Here is a 21,026-nt window from a genome sequence, read left to right on the forward strand (position 1 = left end):
TGAGCTTTCATCTTCTATGCTCTCAAGGCAAAAAAAGCTAAATCTGAGGAAAACAAAGCTTAAAAACGAGATTCACGACCACTGATTTAAAAGATGTTGGTCACACGATACATAGACAAATCGTGTAACGCACCAGCGAGGTAAAATGGCCCATGCCATTCTTTCTCAAAAATACACTAACCTTTGGCTCCGAATGGTGTTTTTCTTCATTTTTATTGTAGCAAACGAGCTTTTTCATAATTTTTCAGATGAAAAGTTCACACAAACGACTCTAATGCTTAGAAACAGAAGAATTAATGGGCTGTGCCTAAAACTTGTTATTTTTTATGGTTAACATATAAGGTTTTATGGTAAACCAGTCTGCGCTATCTGATCCAACTACAGCTTTTCGTTATAACACTCGTATGCACTTTCGAATGGCTATTAATATTTTATTATATTTCACTAACTTTCCACAAATTTTAACTAAAATTATTCATATCAAAATTGGGGCAGAATGTCCGCAAAACCACGTGTTTTAGGCTAAAATTTTGAATGCTGTTAACTTTTGAGAAAAACCAAATGTCAAAACAAAATGTCTTTCTTTTCATTTGCTGATTCCTAAATTACGATAAGAATGCATAATTACAACAAATTTCGTCCTTGTTTGAGTTAAACACGTGCACCAATATTTGACTCAAAAAAATTATCTACCGCCATGTTTGCCGCAATATCAGTCAAGAAATTGAATTTCGTTGCCTACCTGAAGGCGTTTTACCTATAAGGAAATAAAAAAGTGAATTTTGAAAAGCAAAATTTTCGTTAAATTAAGCAATAAAAAGTGATTTTTTGCCAAAGTATGCTTAGTTTGCAAAAATACGATGAACATGTAATAAAAAAATTGATGTTTTAATAACTATATTCGGTATAATCTTTGTTCCATTTCTCACCACCCATTCGGTATTGTGCGTTCTGTCCACTAGTTTTGGCGTTATACCCCGCGGCTTGTTTTCTGACTGTTTAAGATTTTCACAAAAATATAACCAAAATCGTGTTTTTATCTACAATTGTTGGATAATTATTAGTTATTGAATAAATATTAGTAATCTCTTAATTTGCAATGATCACGATTTATTCACAAGAGAAACATACTTTTTTGAACTCTAGGAATCAATTGTACCCTTAGCCGAGAGCTAAGTTGGCCTTGCTCGAGTGCGGTCGCATTTTTTTCGCGGTTGCTTTTTACTTCGTGATTTCTATAAATTTATTTTTTTTCTCACCAGTTTCAATAAGTTAAACAGTGCGGTAAAGTCTTTTATGTATATCATTCGATTCATAGAAATTGAGTGGGCTATTAATTTGAAATCTTAAGTGGAGAGAAATAAATGCTAATCGTAATGGTTTGTGAAGTTTTTGAAAGTGGTCGAATCAAAAGTTTTGGTACTACACTTTCCGAACCGGTCCAGGACCATTCTAAGAGGACACCCAGAAACTCTTGATTGATTCGGAACAATAAGATAAATACCTGTTTTTATTTGGTAATTATATTTGTTCAAAAGTGGTTCTTAGTACTATGATTCTGTTTCACAAATCGAGTTCCTTTGTTTTTTTTTTACTAAACATGCTTGATTTTGCAAATTTGAAATATTGCACCGCTTATGGTTCAATTCTATAAAGACTTGCACACAAGTTTCAGCATATATTTAAAAGTTTCTCTAAAAGCGCCTAGTAGGTATGCTAAAGGTAAAACTTGAAAAGCTATTTTGCAGATTTTGTAAGACGGAAATTTATGTAAAAAAATTTCTTCAAAGATTTTAAATGTAAATGGAAAAATATATGTGTTGAAATTTAAAAGTTTTTCTATAATAATAAGGCATTTTAAATTGCGCAAATAGTAACTGGTATCGTTTGTTAGTTTTAGAAATCGGAATAATCTTGTGATATCAGTCTCGCATAGTTAGTGTTTTGAAATTCTATTCCGCACAAAGAAAATAGTTGATAATAGAATTAAAATAATCAAGATGTTTTGAAATTTATGTACAAATCAGAGTGGATAAAAATCATAATTTAAAAAAAATGAATAATCGATTTTTTTTAAATTCAAATAAGATTTTTTTGAATAAAATAAGATTTTTTCAAAAAACTTTTTTGCGGTAAACATTGTGCCATTCAAAGGATAAAGCTGAGTTATTAAACTTATTAGATCATCCTCGCCAATCACAACTTGCGCAATATTCACTAGGTCAAAAAACTCAATCGAATTTCACTGACTTTAAGATAACTTTAGTATTAGATGTATGCATAGAATGTATTGATAGAAACAATGTCAATGTTAAATCAATAAATGATGTTTTTTAAACCTGACAAATACTTGACCATTAAATTTTATAACTTTGAATTTTCAGGCATATGATATGAATATCAAAAACAAAAGTTAAACTTAAAAGTTCATTCATCTCGGTAAACTGAATAGAATATTTAGCGTAATCAAAATGAGGCAAAGAGAAGAATCACTTTGATGAATATCCAAAAACGACCTTCATTACAACCAACAACTCATTCCAAAAATTTGGAACAAGTTAACCAGGTAGATAAATGTGATAACAACATTAAAAAGCTTTCAGATATTAAATATTTCGTTTTAACTATATTTTTAAGTATTCACGCTCTAGCTGCGCGTAAAATTCATCTTTGAATACGCTGCCCCTACTTTCATAACAGTCCCTTATGCAAAAACAAGCAAGCGAGAAAATCAGCTTTTTCTGTTTTGGAATATATTTTTTAATTATGACCACTACTTTCAGCATAAACGAAAATCGTTTGATGGAATGTGTTCTAGGTTGTCATAATAAATCGTAAAACCTGAAATTTTAGAAATTGGGCCATCGGTAACGTCGGGAGCACTATTTTATTCGTTATGGGACTGTTATGTGAGCATATTTGAGACCTTTTTCAAATCTACTCGCATAACAGTCCCATAGAGACCTTTTTCAAATCTACTCGCATAACAGTCCCATACAGAATATGTTTTGCTAACCAAGCTACTTTCTAAAACTAATATTTGATCATTTTTGAACTTCTAAATACAGTTATCAGAAAAAGAAACACACTTTTGGAAAAACATCGTGAATCTACATTGTAGGTTGAATCTTTTTATGATTTTGAAGAAGGAAGACATTCCTTCCTTCTTACTGACCGGCCATCGAGAACTAGTGTGCATAATTCGACATCAAGTGAGTTTAAATCTTTTTTAAATGATTCGAAGCAATAAATCAAAGACTATTTCGCCGAAAGAAGCATTGAACAGTAACCAAATTCGTGATATTTCACATATGGGACTGTTATGCGGGTATATTTCATATGGAACAGCCACAAGTTGATATTATTTTTCAAAATTTCTAGAACAAAATCTCTTTTTTTATTGTTTTATATTGAAGCCTTATGTCCAAAATGACGAACTGTCAGGTTAGATGAAAAATGACGAAAATTCATATGGGACTGTTATGCGAGTAGGGGCAGTACGACCGTTGTCCAAAACATGATATCAAGATCGTCATCGGAGATTTTAATGCTCAGGTCGGCCAGGAGGAGGAATTCAAACCGACAATTGGAAGGTTCAGTGCGCACCAGCTGACCAACGAAAACGGCCTCAGACTTATTGATTTCACCGCCTCCAAATGAATGCCCGTACGTAGTACCTTTTTCCAGCACCGCCTCCCACACAAGTACACCTGGAGATCACCGTACCAAACGCAATCACAGATCGAACACGTTTTGATTGACAGCCGGCACTTCTCGGACATCATCGACGTCAGATCCCGTCGAGGCGCCAACATCGAGTCAGACCACTATCTGGTGATGGTGAAGATGCGCCCAAAACTCTCCGTAGTCAACAACACACGAAACCGGCGCCCGCCTCGGTTGAATATCGCGCGACTGAAGCAACCCGAGGTCGCGGCAGACTACGCGCAATCGGTCGAAGCAGCGCTGCCGGCAGAGGGCGAGCTTGACGAAGCCCCTCTCGAGGACTGTTGGGATACCATCAAGACAGCCATCAACAGTGCTGCGGAGAACGTCATCGGTTATGTGGAGCGGACTCGACGGAACGACTGGTTCGACGAGGAGTGTAGGAGGGTGATGGACGAAGAGAATGCCACGCGGGCGGCAGTAGTGCAAAGAGGCACCCGTCGAAATGTGGAAAATCAGCGACAGCGGAAGAGGCAGCGAGTCCGAATTTTCCAGGAGAAAAGCGCCACCTGGAGGAGGAGGAGCTCGAAGAACTGGAGCAGCTTCATCGTTCCCAAGAAACACGAAAGTTCTATCAGAAACTCAACGCATCCCGCAAAGGCTTCGTGCCGCGAGCCGAAATGCGCCGGGATACGGACGGGGGCATCCTGACGGACAATCGTGAGGTGATCAAAAGGTGGAAGCAGCACTTCGATGAACACCTGAACGGCGCACATGCAGGAGATAAAGACGGTGGGGAAAGGTACATCGCCGGCGTAGCCAACGACGTAGAGGAGCCATTCCCAACTATGCGTGAAGTTAAGGAAGTTGATTAACTGGTTCAATCGCCGCGATGAATTGTTTGTTGTTTTCATCAATTTTTTCGGCGAGGAAGCCATTCGCCAGCTGAATAGAAACAAGTCGGCTGGGAAGGATGGCATCGCAGCTGAATTCATCAAAATGGACCCGGACAAGTTGGCCGATTGCCTACATCGGTTGATAGTCCGGATCTGGGACATAGAACAGCTACCAAAGGAGTGGAAGGAGGGGGTAATATGCCCCATCTACAAGAAAGGTGACAAATTGGACTGTGAGAACTACCGAGCGATCACTGTCCTCAATGCCGCCTACAAAGTGTTGTCCCGAATCCTACTCCGCCGCCTAACGATGAGCCTAAGATGCTAGCCATTATATCCTCGAAAAATGTACGCTTAGAGTTAAGAAAAAGGAATCTCTTCGAGGAAACATCAAGTTTCATTGAGATCCTGTATGTGTTTGTGATCGTTCTACGCACCAACTGTTCATCGACTTCAAAGCCCCATACGACACGATCGACCGTAACGAGCTATGGAAAATCATGGACAAAAGCGGTTTTCCAGGAAGCTGTGTGCGGATTTCGGGTGAATTGTCGAGTTCATTCGAACCGCGCAAGGGGCTTCGACAATGTGATGGTCTATCCTGCATGATGTTCAACGTGGCGCAAGAAGGTGTTATTCGACGAGCGGTGGGCAAAATGCGGTGCACGATTTTCAACAGATCCAGTCAATTTATCTGCTTTGCCGATGACATTGATATAGTCGGCAGATCATCTGCGGCGGTGGAGAAGATCTACCGCAAACTGAAACGCGAAGCAGGAAGGATTGGGTTGATGATTAATACGTCCAAGACGAAGAACATGCTGGCCTGCGGATCCGAAACCGACCGAACCCGCTTGTCCAGCAATAACAAGGTCACAGTCGACGGCGACGAGCTGGAGATAGTCGAAGACTGTCTATCTCGGCTCACTGGTGACGGCAGACAATGACACCAACCGTGAGATCCGGCGGAAAATTATCAGCGGAAGTCGTGCTTACTATGGACTCCACACTGCGGTCGAGAAGACTTAGCCCTCGCACGAAGTGTAATCAATATATGTATGACGCTCATTAGACCGGTTGTTCTCTACGGGCACGAGGCATGGATATTGCTTGAGGAAGACCTGCGTGCACTCGGAGTATTCGAGTGACGAGTGTTAAGAACCATCTTTGGCGGCGTACAGGAGAACGGAGTGTGGAGGCGAAGGATGAACCACGAGCTCGCGCGATTCTACGGCAAACCCAGTATCCAGAAAGTGGTGAAGGCTGGCCGGATACGCTGGGCGGGACATGTTGCGAGAATGCCGGATGACTGTCCTGCCCAGGTGTTCGCTACGAATCCGGTAGGAACAAGACGAGCGGGGGTGCAACGAGCGAGGTGGTTAGACCAAGTGGAGCGTGATCTGGCGCGAACGTGGGGTGCCCGAGAAATTTGGAGAACGGTTGCCATGGACCGAGTGAATTTTAGGAATACTGTTCGTCAAGTTATGTCGTGAGACGGAATACTATGTAAATAATTAAATAAATATTTTTAAGTATGATCTGTTTCTTCATTTTGAAAATGCTATAATATTATAACAGTAGTAGCAGTGTGTTTCATATGTGTGTGTGTTCCTATATGCGTGTGTTCCTATATGTGTGTGTTCAGTTTAGTAAAATTGGTGAGTTTGAAGAATATTATCACAAAAAATCTGTATTAAATAGTATTTAATTTTTGACTTTCAGAAAGCTCTAGAATTTTTTTTCATTGCCTCACATATAGAAATAGGAATTTCCTTAGGAAATATCTAGGTTAGTGTTCCAGATTTATCGACGGTGGTTAAACAAGGTTAGTTGAAACTTACCCCTTTCTCTTACTAAAGATAAAATCGCACGTTTTTGTAAATTTAAAACTGATGAAACCATCCAATCTTTTGATGTTCAAGTGGTTTGATTATCTGGACAAAACGTTTTTAGAAGCCATTTATGTAAAAAAATGTTGACAGTATATTTTTTATTTCACGTAATTGATAGTTGCAACAATTTATTAGAGGTCTCAAAAATCAACCGGAGGCATCTTGTACTAAACTACCCGGAACATTTTTTTTTCTCTCCAGATCAGTGTTTCCACTTAGTTCTCTGGTTGTTCCTAGTTTCTCCTTTTGGTTGGCCTGGGAAGATGCTACCGGGCTTTATTTTTCTCCAGATCTTTTCTGGACCAAGCCGGCTGGACCCGGCGCATGGAGTGAGACGTGATGAGATCTTGGGTTATCTTTTTATGCGGTTTTCGGCTGTTTTGTTTCATTTGTCGTTGCACTGAGCCGGCTGGGCCATTAAGGAGTATCTCCGTACGACACAGGCTGGAATTGTGATAGGTAGGACACGACTAAAAAGAAATAATGGATTTCGGTCAACATCTTTATCTAGGAGTACGCTATTTAGAATTGAATTCGACTGATGTTTCGGACAACGGGAGGTGAGGGTGAGACGCCTATCCTTAGTCTACAAAAAAACTAACCTAGTTTTTCGGTCCGTTAGACAGACGGTTTAAATATGTTCTATAACGAGTGTACACTGTAACCGATCTGCTTGGACACACTGATGTCAGACGTCTGACACTTTACAGGACTGCGATTGAACAAAAGCCAAACATTTTTTGTATCAAAATTCAAAAGGTTTTGGAAGAGGGTTTATTCAAGATTGCCATAAAAAATTACAGTCAATAAATTTTGTTGGTAAGATCAAAACCTGTGTTTCTATTCGGCACAACAGCTTGGGCTATTAAAACAAAGTCAAGATATGCATTAGCTTGAAAGCTTAACATTAGTGTACGATGATTTGTTAATGCTTATTCCCTTAGATATAGAAATTACTTTAATATTCTTCTATTAACAGCAAGCAAGTAAGCTGTAATTTAAATGAAATTTAACACAAATTTATAGACAAATCACACCATGCCCATCAAGAAACTCAGCAACATAAAAAATAGTTTCCATTCCTATCGACAAGCAACTGTTTATCGATTCATTAATAAAGGACATCGCTATGAACATTTCCTTAGCTAGTATTGAATGGGAAGGACGAAGGCAAATTATTGACCCCGTTTCGGCAGCTTTTGGAATTCCGGTAAATCGCCAGAATATAAAAAAGTATCTTCGGTCAGTAGCATCAAATATTCGATCTGTCTTGGCCGAAAAACTGAAAAGTAAACTCATCTGCTTGGAAATTGATTCCGCATCTAAGTATCACAGGCATGCGTTGGACATAAATGTTCAATTCACATTAAGAGATGAGCTTTCATCCATACTTTAGGTAAATATTCGAGAATACTTTGTTACTAATTAACGATTTACTCACCACGATGAAATTCATTACAGGAATGATAGAAGTCTAAGAACGGCAAACAGGAGAGTTTTCAAAGAAGAAAATAATAGACATTTGTGAGAGTTACGGAGTCACCATGTCGCAAATTTTCACTATAACGTGCGATAATGGTGCTAATATGTTGGCGGCCGTAAGATTGCTCAAAAATCAAGTAGCTCTCTCTGTGTTGGTAACTCTGGGCATCAAAACGGAAGATGAAATGTTTTTGGAACACGATGATGAGTTCCTGGAATCTTTGAACAGCGAACTTGCGAATAGCGTGCATACACTACAGCTTGCAATTTTAGATGTTGTGAATAAATCGGACGAAAATGTGCAAGCTGTGACTTCGATTGCCAAGAAGTCAAAAACATTGAATATAGGACGTGCTTCACTCATCATGGCGCTTCCCATTCACCTGTCTTTGGGCAAACGCGATGGAGTGGGATTTATAAGATGGTAGAGCCATTCGTTCGTCAGCAGGCATTTTTCGATGACCTAGCTTTACAATTTCCAGAGTTTGTAAGTTTATTTATTTGAAATTGGTGTGTGCACATAGTTGACCACATTGAATTAAATGTATTCTTTGTAAATCTTATCTAGGCCTTTCAAACAAATATGCATGGGAAATCGTGAGGAATTACGAGCAAGCGTTGAAGCCATTGTACCTGACCACAACACAGATGCAAGCCGAACACGTTTCCCTCGGTGATTTTTATCTGCAAGTAACCGGGTGTGAATAATAACGCTAAAAATAATACCAAAACATTATTACGAAAAATCTTTTCTAACCGAATGTAACAATGAACGGAAAGAAATTCAATAATGTTGAATCTACTATGATGAAGAAGATGTTTTTATCATTTTCCTGCGTGTCTAAAAAATATGCTAAGTGATTTCTTCATGCAAGCGCCCTCACTGTCAGTAGATAGGACACGAACCTACGTATGGGGAAAATCGTGAAAATGTGGCTTAGTGCTGCATTACTTCAAAAGTGCTGACCTCAAATAAAAAGAGAAGCCACGTTTCATCTGCCTACATCTATTCAATTTTCTGATTGGATCAAGCGAAAATAAAAAAACGAGGAATGAGGAGCAAAGGTTGTGTTTGTCATGATAATCTTTACCTATACAACATGAATTGGCTTTTAATATTCCAGTACCGAGGTAAAATACGTTCCGGATGCCACTGGTAATTGCTTCTTTCTTCTTGAAATACCTGGCGACGGAAGCTGCCTGTTTGGATCAATCGCCCATCACACGCAGAAAAATATATTTTAAAAATAATAAGATTTCGGCCAAAAATAATAAAAATTTTGGTTGGGAAAAGGCACAAATATATTTTTGATAACACTGACAAAAAACATTGATTCGATTTAAAAGTATCGTTTGATTGAAAGCAAATTACACCTTTTTTAAAAATGATTCGAAAATTCTGTCAAAACAATAAAACAAAATTGGGTTGAGAATTACAAAATTTTTATTTTTAGAAAAAATCATTGAGGGATTCAAAATAACAAAACTTCGTGTTGAAAATATGTTTTTTATTTATTTTAAATTAAAAGGTATAATGTTGATTTGATGAATTTTCGGATCTATTCATATAGTCAAGAAAACATTTATAAATTATTTTATTTATTCACACATGTTATCACAAATTTCTCTTTTACCAACACCAATGGCAAATTAAACAATTACCGTTCCAGCTAGCTTTAGGGACGGTTTCCGTTTGCTTCCTGAATGCAGGAAAAAGGATCGTACTCGCTTTCCCACACGATCATGATTTTGCTTGTAGCAGGAAAGTCTGCATCTGATTGTTGCCGGAATCTTCTTAAGCGGAACGACCAGCGCATCTGGTGACTAGCTGACCAGGCGCAGCAAGTTCTGCATATCATCCGTTGATGCTGTTATCTGGCAAGGACACCGTCTGTCAGGATGCGGCAGCTGGAACATTCCCGCAGAGGAAAAAAAAACATGTTGGAACCGTTAAAATCAAAATTTAATATCTGGAAGAACTCTTGGGTAATGTAATGTAAGCAACTTACCATGAATGCATGTTGACTGAAAGACAATCCCAGGAAAAGGGCTCCGTCCATCCCACCCAGGCCATGTTCGCGCTCGCGGATCAAAATTGGAATCGACTTTTTTCCATTCTTTTTTTTTCTTTTTTTCATGCTCAACAAGATACACGATCACTGGATTAAGCTCATTTTTCGGTTAAAAACAAACCAAATTTTGATTTCCAGTCATAAAAAATGAGTGTGTACAAATAACAAAATTTTGTAATTATTCTCAATCGATTTTTTCATGAACAGAATGAAAAAATATGCATTGAAGAAACTAAATACAATAACAAAACATTTTGTTGAACCGACCCCCCTTCTTTTTTCTGCGTGCAGTTATACGGGACAACCCCTAAAAGTCCCACCTGCCAGTCACATTGCGCTGAGCTCCGAGCCTCAGCCGTGCAATCGGCACGTGGAGAGCTAGACCACTATTATGACCACATACTGCCATTTGCTGCGGATTTGTTTCCTGATCTACCAGATGCGGATAAGGTAGAGCAATACCTCAGGAAGTTGGAAACACCCTCTTTTTGGGGTGGAGCAGAATGTCTCTCTGCCCTCGCAAGTTTATTCAATGTGTGCAAAACAACACTGAGATAGGGTTTTCCCCAACTGGATCGGAATCTTACGTATCATATTGTCATCTCTATTACCACGGACTCGCTGGTCAACGTACTCATTACGATAGCGTTCTATGTATTCGTGCACTACAGCCGGCCGCGATCCCATCTCACACAATACAAACAGTTCCCCTCTACGATGGAACTTTATCTCGGGCATTTGCACCTACCTTAGGTGACTCTCAGACATAATTTTTTCATGTATTTTGCATCAAATGACAAACAGTATACCTTCGCCTGATGAAACGAAACTCGTACGTCATCTTGTAGCCGAGACAATCGACAGCCAAGGACAGCCCTTATTGGATTCTTGTGGAATCATTATCGATCACACTGTTTCAAATTTTACTGAAAGTTTGAGGAATGGGGGTTGCGAGCCTTCTTTGATTTCCCTGGTTTTACTAGCTTCCGTTTTGAGAATCATCATTTACCTCCATAGCACTTATCATGGTAGTCTGCGCTTTGATCTTACAAATGCCGATTCATTTGTAGTAGTTCACCTATTAGAACTCCAACAACAAGGTTCCTTTACCTATCGAAGCGTAATTTCACTTAAGAAAAATTCTCATCTCATACCTGATGTAACTCTCGATTTGATAGAAGTAGTCAAATCATCATGTGACTCACAGCCAACAATTCCTTTTCTATCGATCCAAAGCGTGGCCTAAGATTTGCTTCCTTGGACGTTAACGGTTGTCGAGTTGCTTTGAAAAAAACTCAGATAGATGTATAGGGTAAATGTACCCGAACTTGGCCCCTAAGGCATGGTTGAATATATTTCCCATGATTGTAGTCTTCCTGTAATTTGTACCTTCAAAAGTCCATCGACAAATATGATTGCTTACTAGCCTTGCTTTAAAGCGGTGGATAATTTGAGGTAAACCTGATCAAACAATTGATTGAAATGCTCCTTATTGTGGCCCCCGTTCCGAATTGTGACCCTTTATGAGTTCCTTAAATTGGCCGCCTCTAGAAGAAATTTGCCTCACTAATACAACAACAGCCCCCACGAATTCGTTAATAATATCCTGGAAAAAAGCACAACAATGTTCTGTGTTGTTTTCAAAAAGTCGAAAGTACGAAATGTCAACCAATTTTTAGAATTGATATTTGCGTGCAGAATTATAATCTTACGTAAAAAAGTTTCACTTGTTTGTTTCAGTTTTTGGTGTGTTTAAAATTTCTATTATCAGAATGACAATCTAGAACAAATAGGTTCCAAAACATTGCATTCGTTAACATAATTATGTTTATTAACCGAGCAAACAAATCATATGTTCAATTTTTTAAAATGAAATCTTGATAGATCTGTTTCCATTGAAGTTAACATACGATAGTGAATGTTCATATTTTTTTATTCCACTCCCACAAAAGGAGGAGAGACATTTTAAAAACCATTATGACCGAGGCAAGAAGCAAGCTAAAGCTAAAACTCAAGTAAGCGAACGATTCTTTGAATCATACCTACATATTTAAAATGTCGCCCTTAGGAATTTTCTAGCAATCGTTTGCGTACACCCGGATAGCAAAACAAGACAAACTATCGCTCACTCTAGCCAGCCTGATAGAAATAGATTGCATCTCACTCGTTCGTTTGGGGACTATAGCCAATGGAAGCGAACAACAAATTTACAAGCTGGGTGAAATTCAAGCTGCATCTCACTCGCACTCATGCAAAATCATCATCCAAACTCGGCAGCGCTTCCTTCGCATATTCCTTTCCTACGGAAAACAAACGTCGTCACCTCTGCTTATGCACAGTGATCCATAATGTAAAACAAGCTTGGTCAAAATATTATTTTTGATTTCACGTGAAATTGAAAACAATAAAATTTAGCTCTTAATAACATAATTTTTCAACATTGTAATGCAATTACTTTTTTTAATAAACATAATATTTAGAATGTCATAATTTGAACTTTGTAACCATTCCTTTCAAAGCGACACATATACAGCAAATGTTCACCTCCAGCACAAATAAAATCAAATAAAAATACGTTGAACCTTATTTCCAATTGTGGATTTTTTTTTTTTTGGGTATGGATAAAATTACTTCAACGTTGAGATCCAAGATATCGACTCGGATCCGAATCCTGTTGATTTCGTGCTCAGAAATTGAGAGGAAAAGTTCTAGAAATTTACCAAAAAAAAGGCAGCTAAACTTTTAGTATTATAATTCCAACTAAGATGGCAAATACGCTTGAGAGATGAATAAATTGATTACAGTCCAAAATACATTTATGGTATTTTTAAGTTATTTCAATCATTATTTTTACTTTCGACCGGTTTTAAATTTCCAGACCACTGTGCACTAACGGCCGACGATTCGGCTGCCGGCTGCCGGCTACCGTCTGCCTGCTGATTTCGTTCTCACACATACATACAAACCTCAATTAGTGGAATTTTATGCCAAGATTAGGCGATAAAAATGTTTATATTTTCTTCAATTTTAGATCAAATATGTACGTTGTTTGGAGTAGGTTATAATTTTATATTTTTTGCCACGTTTTGCTGTAACCAACGGTATTTTTTAGTGATTTTTTCATAGGGAAGTGTGTTTTTAAAATCGATCCGAAGGTGGCAGACCTAGTGAACATTTTGGTCTGTATATTTCAGTTGTTTCTGAGGTATACACACTTTTGTACAATCTGAAAAAGTTGTATAGAATATTCTATATGAGCCTGTACGTACCAAAGTGGAGGCAATATACGGACCAAATTTTGCTCACCTAGAAAATATAAAACTTTGTATTGCGTTTTCAACAATTTGATAGCAACTTTTCTTAGCACAAAATCTTAGGATTGTACAACTCACAACTTTCTATTGCCTGTCTTACAATTTGATTACAATTTCCTTTTGTCGGTAGCCTGAGGTTTGTACAACTTTCTTCTTCATTTAATGCAATTTATTGTTACTGTATCCTTAAGCAATTATATTTTTCCCTTATTACGATTTTACTATGAATCGCCGGGAACATGAATACAATAGAATATAATGTTTACTGCGAAAAAAAATTGAACCATGTACAACTTTATGTGTCTCTTTTTCCTCAGTCTCGAACTTACAACGTTCCGATCCTTGTCCTTCGATGCTTCCTCGGCGCCATTTCATGTTGTTACAAACAAGCAAATTTGTTCATGTAGAGTTGGGAGTTCCGTTTAAAAATCATTCGATCGTTTAAAATACCGTTGACTGCATCATTTCGGACTCCAGATCTATTTATAGATGGCGTTTATTGATATCTATACAACTTTAACCTATCTCATAGATGATTTTATTACAATCAATAATAGTATTCAGCCCTGTGCGATCTTAGTTAGTTATTTACTGTACTGTTAAGCGATTCGATAATCTGCAATACATAGATGCCATGGGTCACTTTGTGGGACAGCAGTGAATCTTTTTCTGTCGGAGATGTCTTAGAAGCAGCATATGATTTTATGGAATCGTTTATCACAGAACCGAATTTTTTTAAGCGTCGCCTGTGTTTTTGCAAACGCCGACTGTATGTGCCATTTTTTTCATTTTTATAATTTTTTTTCTTAAAGGCAGTTTAACCTTCATTTTTTAAACAAAATTCGTCAAGGATTTCCAATTTTTGAAATTGTTGACATAAGATGATTACGATATTACTTAGCATTGGAATTGCAGTATTAACAATTATTTACCGATTAAGTTTTTCTCAATAAGCGACTTTGAATGACAAGTACGAATAGATTGCTTAAATTCCATTTTACGATGTTCTTACAATTACTGTACGACCTGTCATGGAAATAATATGTCATCATAGATCGCAAGCATAAAAGATTGCTTAATTGTACTGTGGGATTAAAAATTGAGCTTTGCACAATGCTTCTGCGATTCAAAACAACTTTATTGATCTTTCTATACGATTTACAAAATGTTATCGTATATAATGAACTATACAAACCATAAACGATGAAATATAACTTGGTTTAGCTACAACATGATGTTTATACTATTCCAATATAAACTGGATGCTTATACAATCTACAATGAACACTACTTTACGATTTCTGGTTATCTGGGGATGCACTAGCAAGGTAGGTTCATTTAAGATTTTTTCCGAAAATCGTAATTTTACTTCCAGTTCGTCATGTGAAAAAATTATAACGCATTTATTTGAATTCAATTGCGGACAAATGCTATGCAGAATGTAGACAAATGCGATTTTCTTTTATGTTTGATTTATTTTATATTTTTAGGCATATGTTTGACATATAAATTACCAAAATGCATAGGAGCATGCCAAATTAAGGCTCACTTACCCTACCGTCAAACGGGGCATCATGCAAAAGCAGGGTTAGATCAAATATAATAATAGTAGGAATATTCCTCACTTCCCAGAAACTTGAAGGACACATGAAACGCGCCTCCATGTGAGAAAAGTTCTTACGAACATGAATAAATGCTATCGAGAAGACCTAAGTGGCCTTAGACTAAATTTGGAAAGCTTCTGGCGAAAACTGTTAAGCTCATTATCACCAAAACTTTGTGTCCCGATCTGACAATTATTCTAAATACAACACAAGTATATCTACTATTTTTTTCATCATATCTTTCATGATAAGTAAGTTGACTTCGTTAATAAATTTTATACTCAAAATATGATTTTGATTTATCGTTTCAACATGTTTTGGAGTTTTCAAAAAATCAGATGTGCCTAAATGAAAAGTATTAAAAAGAGCTAATTCTACACGAAGAATTTTTTTCCTTTACCAATTTAATTATTTTAGAGAAATGCTGATTTCCATTCACCAAACGTGCTCCAGATAATAATAATAATAATAATAATAATAATAATAATAATAATAATAATAATAATAATAATAATAATAATAATAATAATAATAATAATAATAATAATAATAATAATAATAATAATAATAATAATAATAATAATAATAATAATAATAATAATAATAATAATAATAATAATAATAATAATAATAATAATAATAATAATAATAATAATAATAATAATAATAATAATAATAATAATAATAATAATAATAATAATAATAATAATAATAATAATAATAATAATAATAATAATAATAATAATAATAATAATAATAATAATAATAATAATAATAATAATAATAATAATAATAATAATAATAATAATAATAATAATAATAATAATAATAATAATAATAATAATAATAATAATAATAATAATAATAATAATAATAATAATAATAATAATAATAATAATAATAATAATAATAATAATAATAATAATAATAATAATAATAATAATAATAATAATAATAATAATAATAATAATAATAATAATAATAATAATAATAATAATAATAATAATAATAATAATAATAATAATAATAATAATAATAATAATAATAATAATAATAATAATAATAATAATAATAATAATAATAATAATAATAATAATAATAATAATAATAATAATAATAATAATAATAATAATAATAATAATAATAATAATAATAATAATAATAATAATAATAATAATAATAATAATAATAATAATAATAATAATAATAATAATAATAATAATAATAATAATAATAATAATAATAATAATAATAATAATAATAATAATAATAATAATAATAATAATAATAATAATAATAATAATAATAATAATAATAATAATAATAATAATAATAATAATAATAATAATAATAATAATAATAATAATAATAATAATAATAATAATAATAATAATAATAATAATAATAATAATAATAATAATAATAATAATAATAATAATAATAATAATAATAATAATAATAATAATAATAATAATAATAATAATAATAATAATAATAATAATAATAATAATAATAATAATAATAATAATAATAATAATAATAATAATAATAATAATAATAATAATAATAATAATAATAATAATAATAATAATAATAATAATAATAATAATAATAATAATAATAATAATAATAATAATAATAATAATAATAATAATAATAATAATAATAATAATAATAATAATAATAATAATAATAATAATAATAATAATAATAATAATAATAATAATAATAATAATAATAATAATAATAATAATAATAATAATAATAATAATAATAATAATAATAATAATAATAATAATAATAATAATAATAATAATAATAATAATAATAATAATAATAATAATAATAATAATAATAATAATAATAATAATAATAATAATAATAATAATAATAATAATAATAATAATAATAATAATAATAATAATAATAATAATAATAATAATAATAATAATAATAATAATAATAATAATAATAATAATAATAATAATAATAATAATAATAATAATAATAATAATAATAATAATAATAATAATAATAATAATAATAATAATAATAATAATAATAATAATAATAATAATAATAATAATAATAATAATAATAATAATAATAATAATAATAATAATAATAATAATAATAATAATAATAATAATAATAATAATAATAATAATAATAATAATAATAATAATAATAATAATAATAATAATAATAATAATAATAATAATAATAATAATAATAATAATAATAATAATAATAATAATAATAATAATAATAATAATAATAATAATAATAATAATAATAATAATAATAATAATAATAATAATAATAATAATAATAATAATAATAATAATAATAATAATAATAATAATAATAATAATAATAATAATAATAATAATAATAATAATAATAATAATAATAATAATAATAATAATAATAATAATAATAATAATAATAATAATAATAATAATAATAATAATAATAATAATAATAATAATAATAATAATAATAATAATAATAATAATAATAATAATAATAATAATAATAATAATAATAATAATAATAATAATAATAATAATAATAATAATAATAATAATAATAATAATAATAATAATAATAATAATAATAATAATAATAATAATAATAATAATAATAATAATAATAATAATAATAATAATAATAATAATAATAATAATAATAATAATAATAATAATAATAATAATAATAATAATAATAATAATAATAATAATAATAATAATAATAATAATAATAATAATAATAATAATAATAATAATAATAATAATAATAATAATAATAATAATAATAATAATAATAATAATAATAATAATAATAATAATAATAATAATAATAATAATAATAATAATAATAATAATAATAATAATAATAATAATAATAATAATAATAATAATAATAATAATAATAATAATAATAATAATAATAATAATAATAATAATAATAATAATAATAATAATAATAATAATAATAATAATAATAATAATAATAATAATAATAATAATAATAATAATAATAATAATAATAATAATAATAATAATAATAATAATAATAATAATAATAATAATAATAATAATAATAATAATAATAATAATAATAATAATAATAATAATAATAATAATAATAATAATAATAATAATAATAATAATAATAATAATAATAATAATAATAATAATAATAATAATAATAATAATAATAATAATAATAATAATAATAATAATAATAATAATAATAATAATAATAATAATAATAATAATAATAATAATAATAATAATAATAATAATAATAATAATAATAATAATAATAATAATAATAATAATAATAATAATAATAATAATAATAATAATAATAATAATAATAATAATAATAATAATAATAATAATAATAATAATAATAATAATAATAATAATAATAATAATAATAATAATAATAATAATAATAATAATAATAATAATAATAATAATAATAATAATAATAATAATAATAATAATAATAATAATAATAATAATAATAATAATAATAATAATAATAATAATAATAATAATAATAATAATAATAATAATAATAATAATAATAATAATAATAATAATAATAATAATAATAATAATAATAATAATAATAATAATAATAATAATAATAATAATAATAATAATAATAATAATAATAATAATAATAATAATAATAATAATAATAATAATAATAATAATAATAATAATAATAATAATAATAATAATAATAATAATAATAATAATAATAATAATAATAATAATAATAATAATAATAATAATAATAATAATAATAATAATAATAATAATAATAATAATAATAATAATAATAATAATAATAATAATAATAATAATAATAATAATAATAATAATAATAATAATAATAATAATAATAATAATAATAATAATAATAATAATAATAATAATAATAATAATAATAATAATAATAATAATAATAATAATAATAATAATAATAATAATAATAATAATAATAATAATAATAATAATAATAATAATAATAATAATAATAATAATAATAATAATAATAATAATAATAATAATAATAATAATAATAATAATAATAATAATAATAATAATAATAATAATAATAATAATAATAATAATAAAAAAATAATAATAATAATAATAATAACAATGATGATGATGTTTATTTTATGAAAGTTTAATGGCATTGCGGTGAACTTGATACTACGAAAATTCTTGATAGAAGAATTAAAGATTGAAATTAAATGACGGATAGACAAAGCAGATGCTTAATAGAAGAAAATTGAAAGATGTTGAAAATGAGCCAAGAGCATATTTTATGGAAAGCTTCAAAGGTGCGTTCTAGACCCTTTGTCCCACATCAATTGAATGGCTGAGAGAAGTAATAGCGAGAGGCGCAATTACGTTCACCCATACATCCAACCCGATGGATTGGTAAAGCACGTGCTTCCCAATCGGACAAAAAGTCTAGACCGCATGGCTCTGGTGAAGCTTCCCTTTTGCTGAACCAGTTCAAGCGATGTGTTATTGGTTGTTTCGGATTCCGTTTTTATCGGCAGCGCTACTTATTGTTTTCACGCAAGTACCGTAAACGTCCCTACTTTTGCCAACTATTTAATTTTTTGAACTGTATTTCGAAATATTTACCCCCTATATAAACCCCCCAAAGCCAAATGATTTTTATTCTTTTTAACGAATAGTCACCGTTGATTATTATTTTATGAAAGTTTAATGGCATTGCGGTGAACTTGATACTACGAAAATTCTTGATAGAAGAATTAAAGATTGAAATTAAATGACAATTGATGTGGGACAAAGGGTCTAGAACGCACCTTTGAAGCTTTCCATAAAATATGCTCTTGGCTCATTTTCAACATCTTTCAATTTTCTTCTATTAAGCATCTGCTTTGTCTATCCGTCATTTAATTTCAATCTTTAATTCTTCTATCAAGAATTTTCGTAGTATCAAGTTCACCGCAATGCCATTAAACTTTCATAAAATAATAATCAACGGTGACTATTCGTTAAAAAAAATGATGATGATTTGGTCATCAATAAATCTCAAATCATATTGTAGAGTAGATTTTAAGATCAATCTACTAAATAAATTGTTGCCTTCTTATAATTTCTTTTATAAAATATTTAGTATGTATTGTCCAAAAAGTGAAATTTCCATCAATAATTATTGATTTCTAATTCTAATATTCTTGTCACTTAACAATTATAATTGTTCCAATTCAAATGACATTCGAATCTCAAATTGTAGATTTATTAGCATACTCCGTCAGTCGGGACCTTTTTTCCATTCGGCAGAAAACAACACAAATTGAGAACCATAGCAACATACTTTGCTACACGAAGAAAAGTTGGAGTAGGCTGAAATCCCTATGTTGAAAATAAAACATAAACAAAATTTTCTGCGTGGTCATAGAAATGCAAGTTCAAACACGAACTTTTGTAGTTAAGACGCGAACCCACGGTTGATGGAAAGAATGTTCAGAGAGGTTCAGAGTTCCCTCAGTATCTCGATGCTTAAAAATTCCTTCTAGTAAGAACTTTCTCCAGGAGGTGGTGCTGATATAAATGTCTTTGCTGAAGTATATGAAGCATGCTGAGAGTTACCAATGTTGATTATAATTTGTTTTTATGCTACGACCGGATGTTTTTCATTAAATATTTTTGGCTTTTTCGGTCTTTTTAGTATATCAAACAACTTTGTTTTGAAATACCCGACGTTTCGACCAGTTTTGGTGGTCTTTTTCAAGGGAACTAGAAATTTATTATAGATTTACAAATTTGTTACGGAGCGTTGTTAATTAATAAATTATGTAGTGTGTAACTCACTTATCAGTCTGTTGTTCTTGTCAGTGTCGTTTTTATCCAACGGTTAGGAGTCCAGAATTTGCTGCTCGTCTGTGGTAGACAACATGTTATTTTAGTACAATAGATTAATTTTAACTATCTTACATTTTTGCACGGATAAAAAGTAATAAATTTCATCCGTTTTTCTACGGTCCCACTGCACATCAACGTTAGAATTTAAAATGGTGTCTGAGATGTGT

The 21,026-nt window shown here is 30.5% G+C and overlaps 1 protein-coding gene across 1 annotated transcript; it reads left to right on the forward strand.

Annotated features, from left to right (window-relative positions):
* Positions 1-17,745: 17,745 nt before the first annotated feature.
* Positions 17,746-18,330, forward strand: LOC129744779 (uncharacterized protein DDB_G0287625-like; the record flags this gene model as incomplete). Its single annotated transcript, XM_055737481.1, has 1 exon — positions 17,746-18,330. A coding segment is annotated over one exon (585 nt), but the record flags the coding sequence as incomplete, so codon positions are not given.
* Between the last annotated feature and the right edge of the window lie 2,696 nt (positions 18,331-21,026).

The sequence above is a fragment of the Uranotaenia lowii genome, chromosome 2 (genome assembly GCF_029784155.1).
Source record: "Uranotaenia lowii strain MFRU-FL chromosome 2, ASM2978415v1, whole genome shotgun sequence".
NCBI classification, from domain to species: Eukaryota; Metazoa; Arthropoda; class Insecta; order Diptera; family Culicidae; genus Uranotaenia; species Uranotaenia lowii.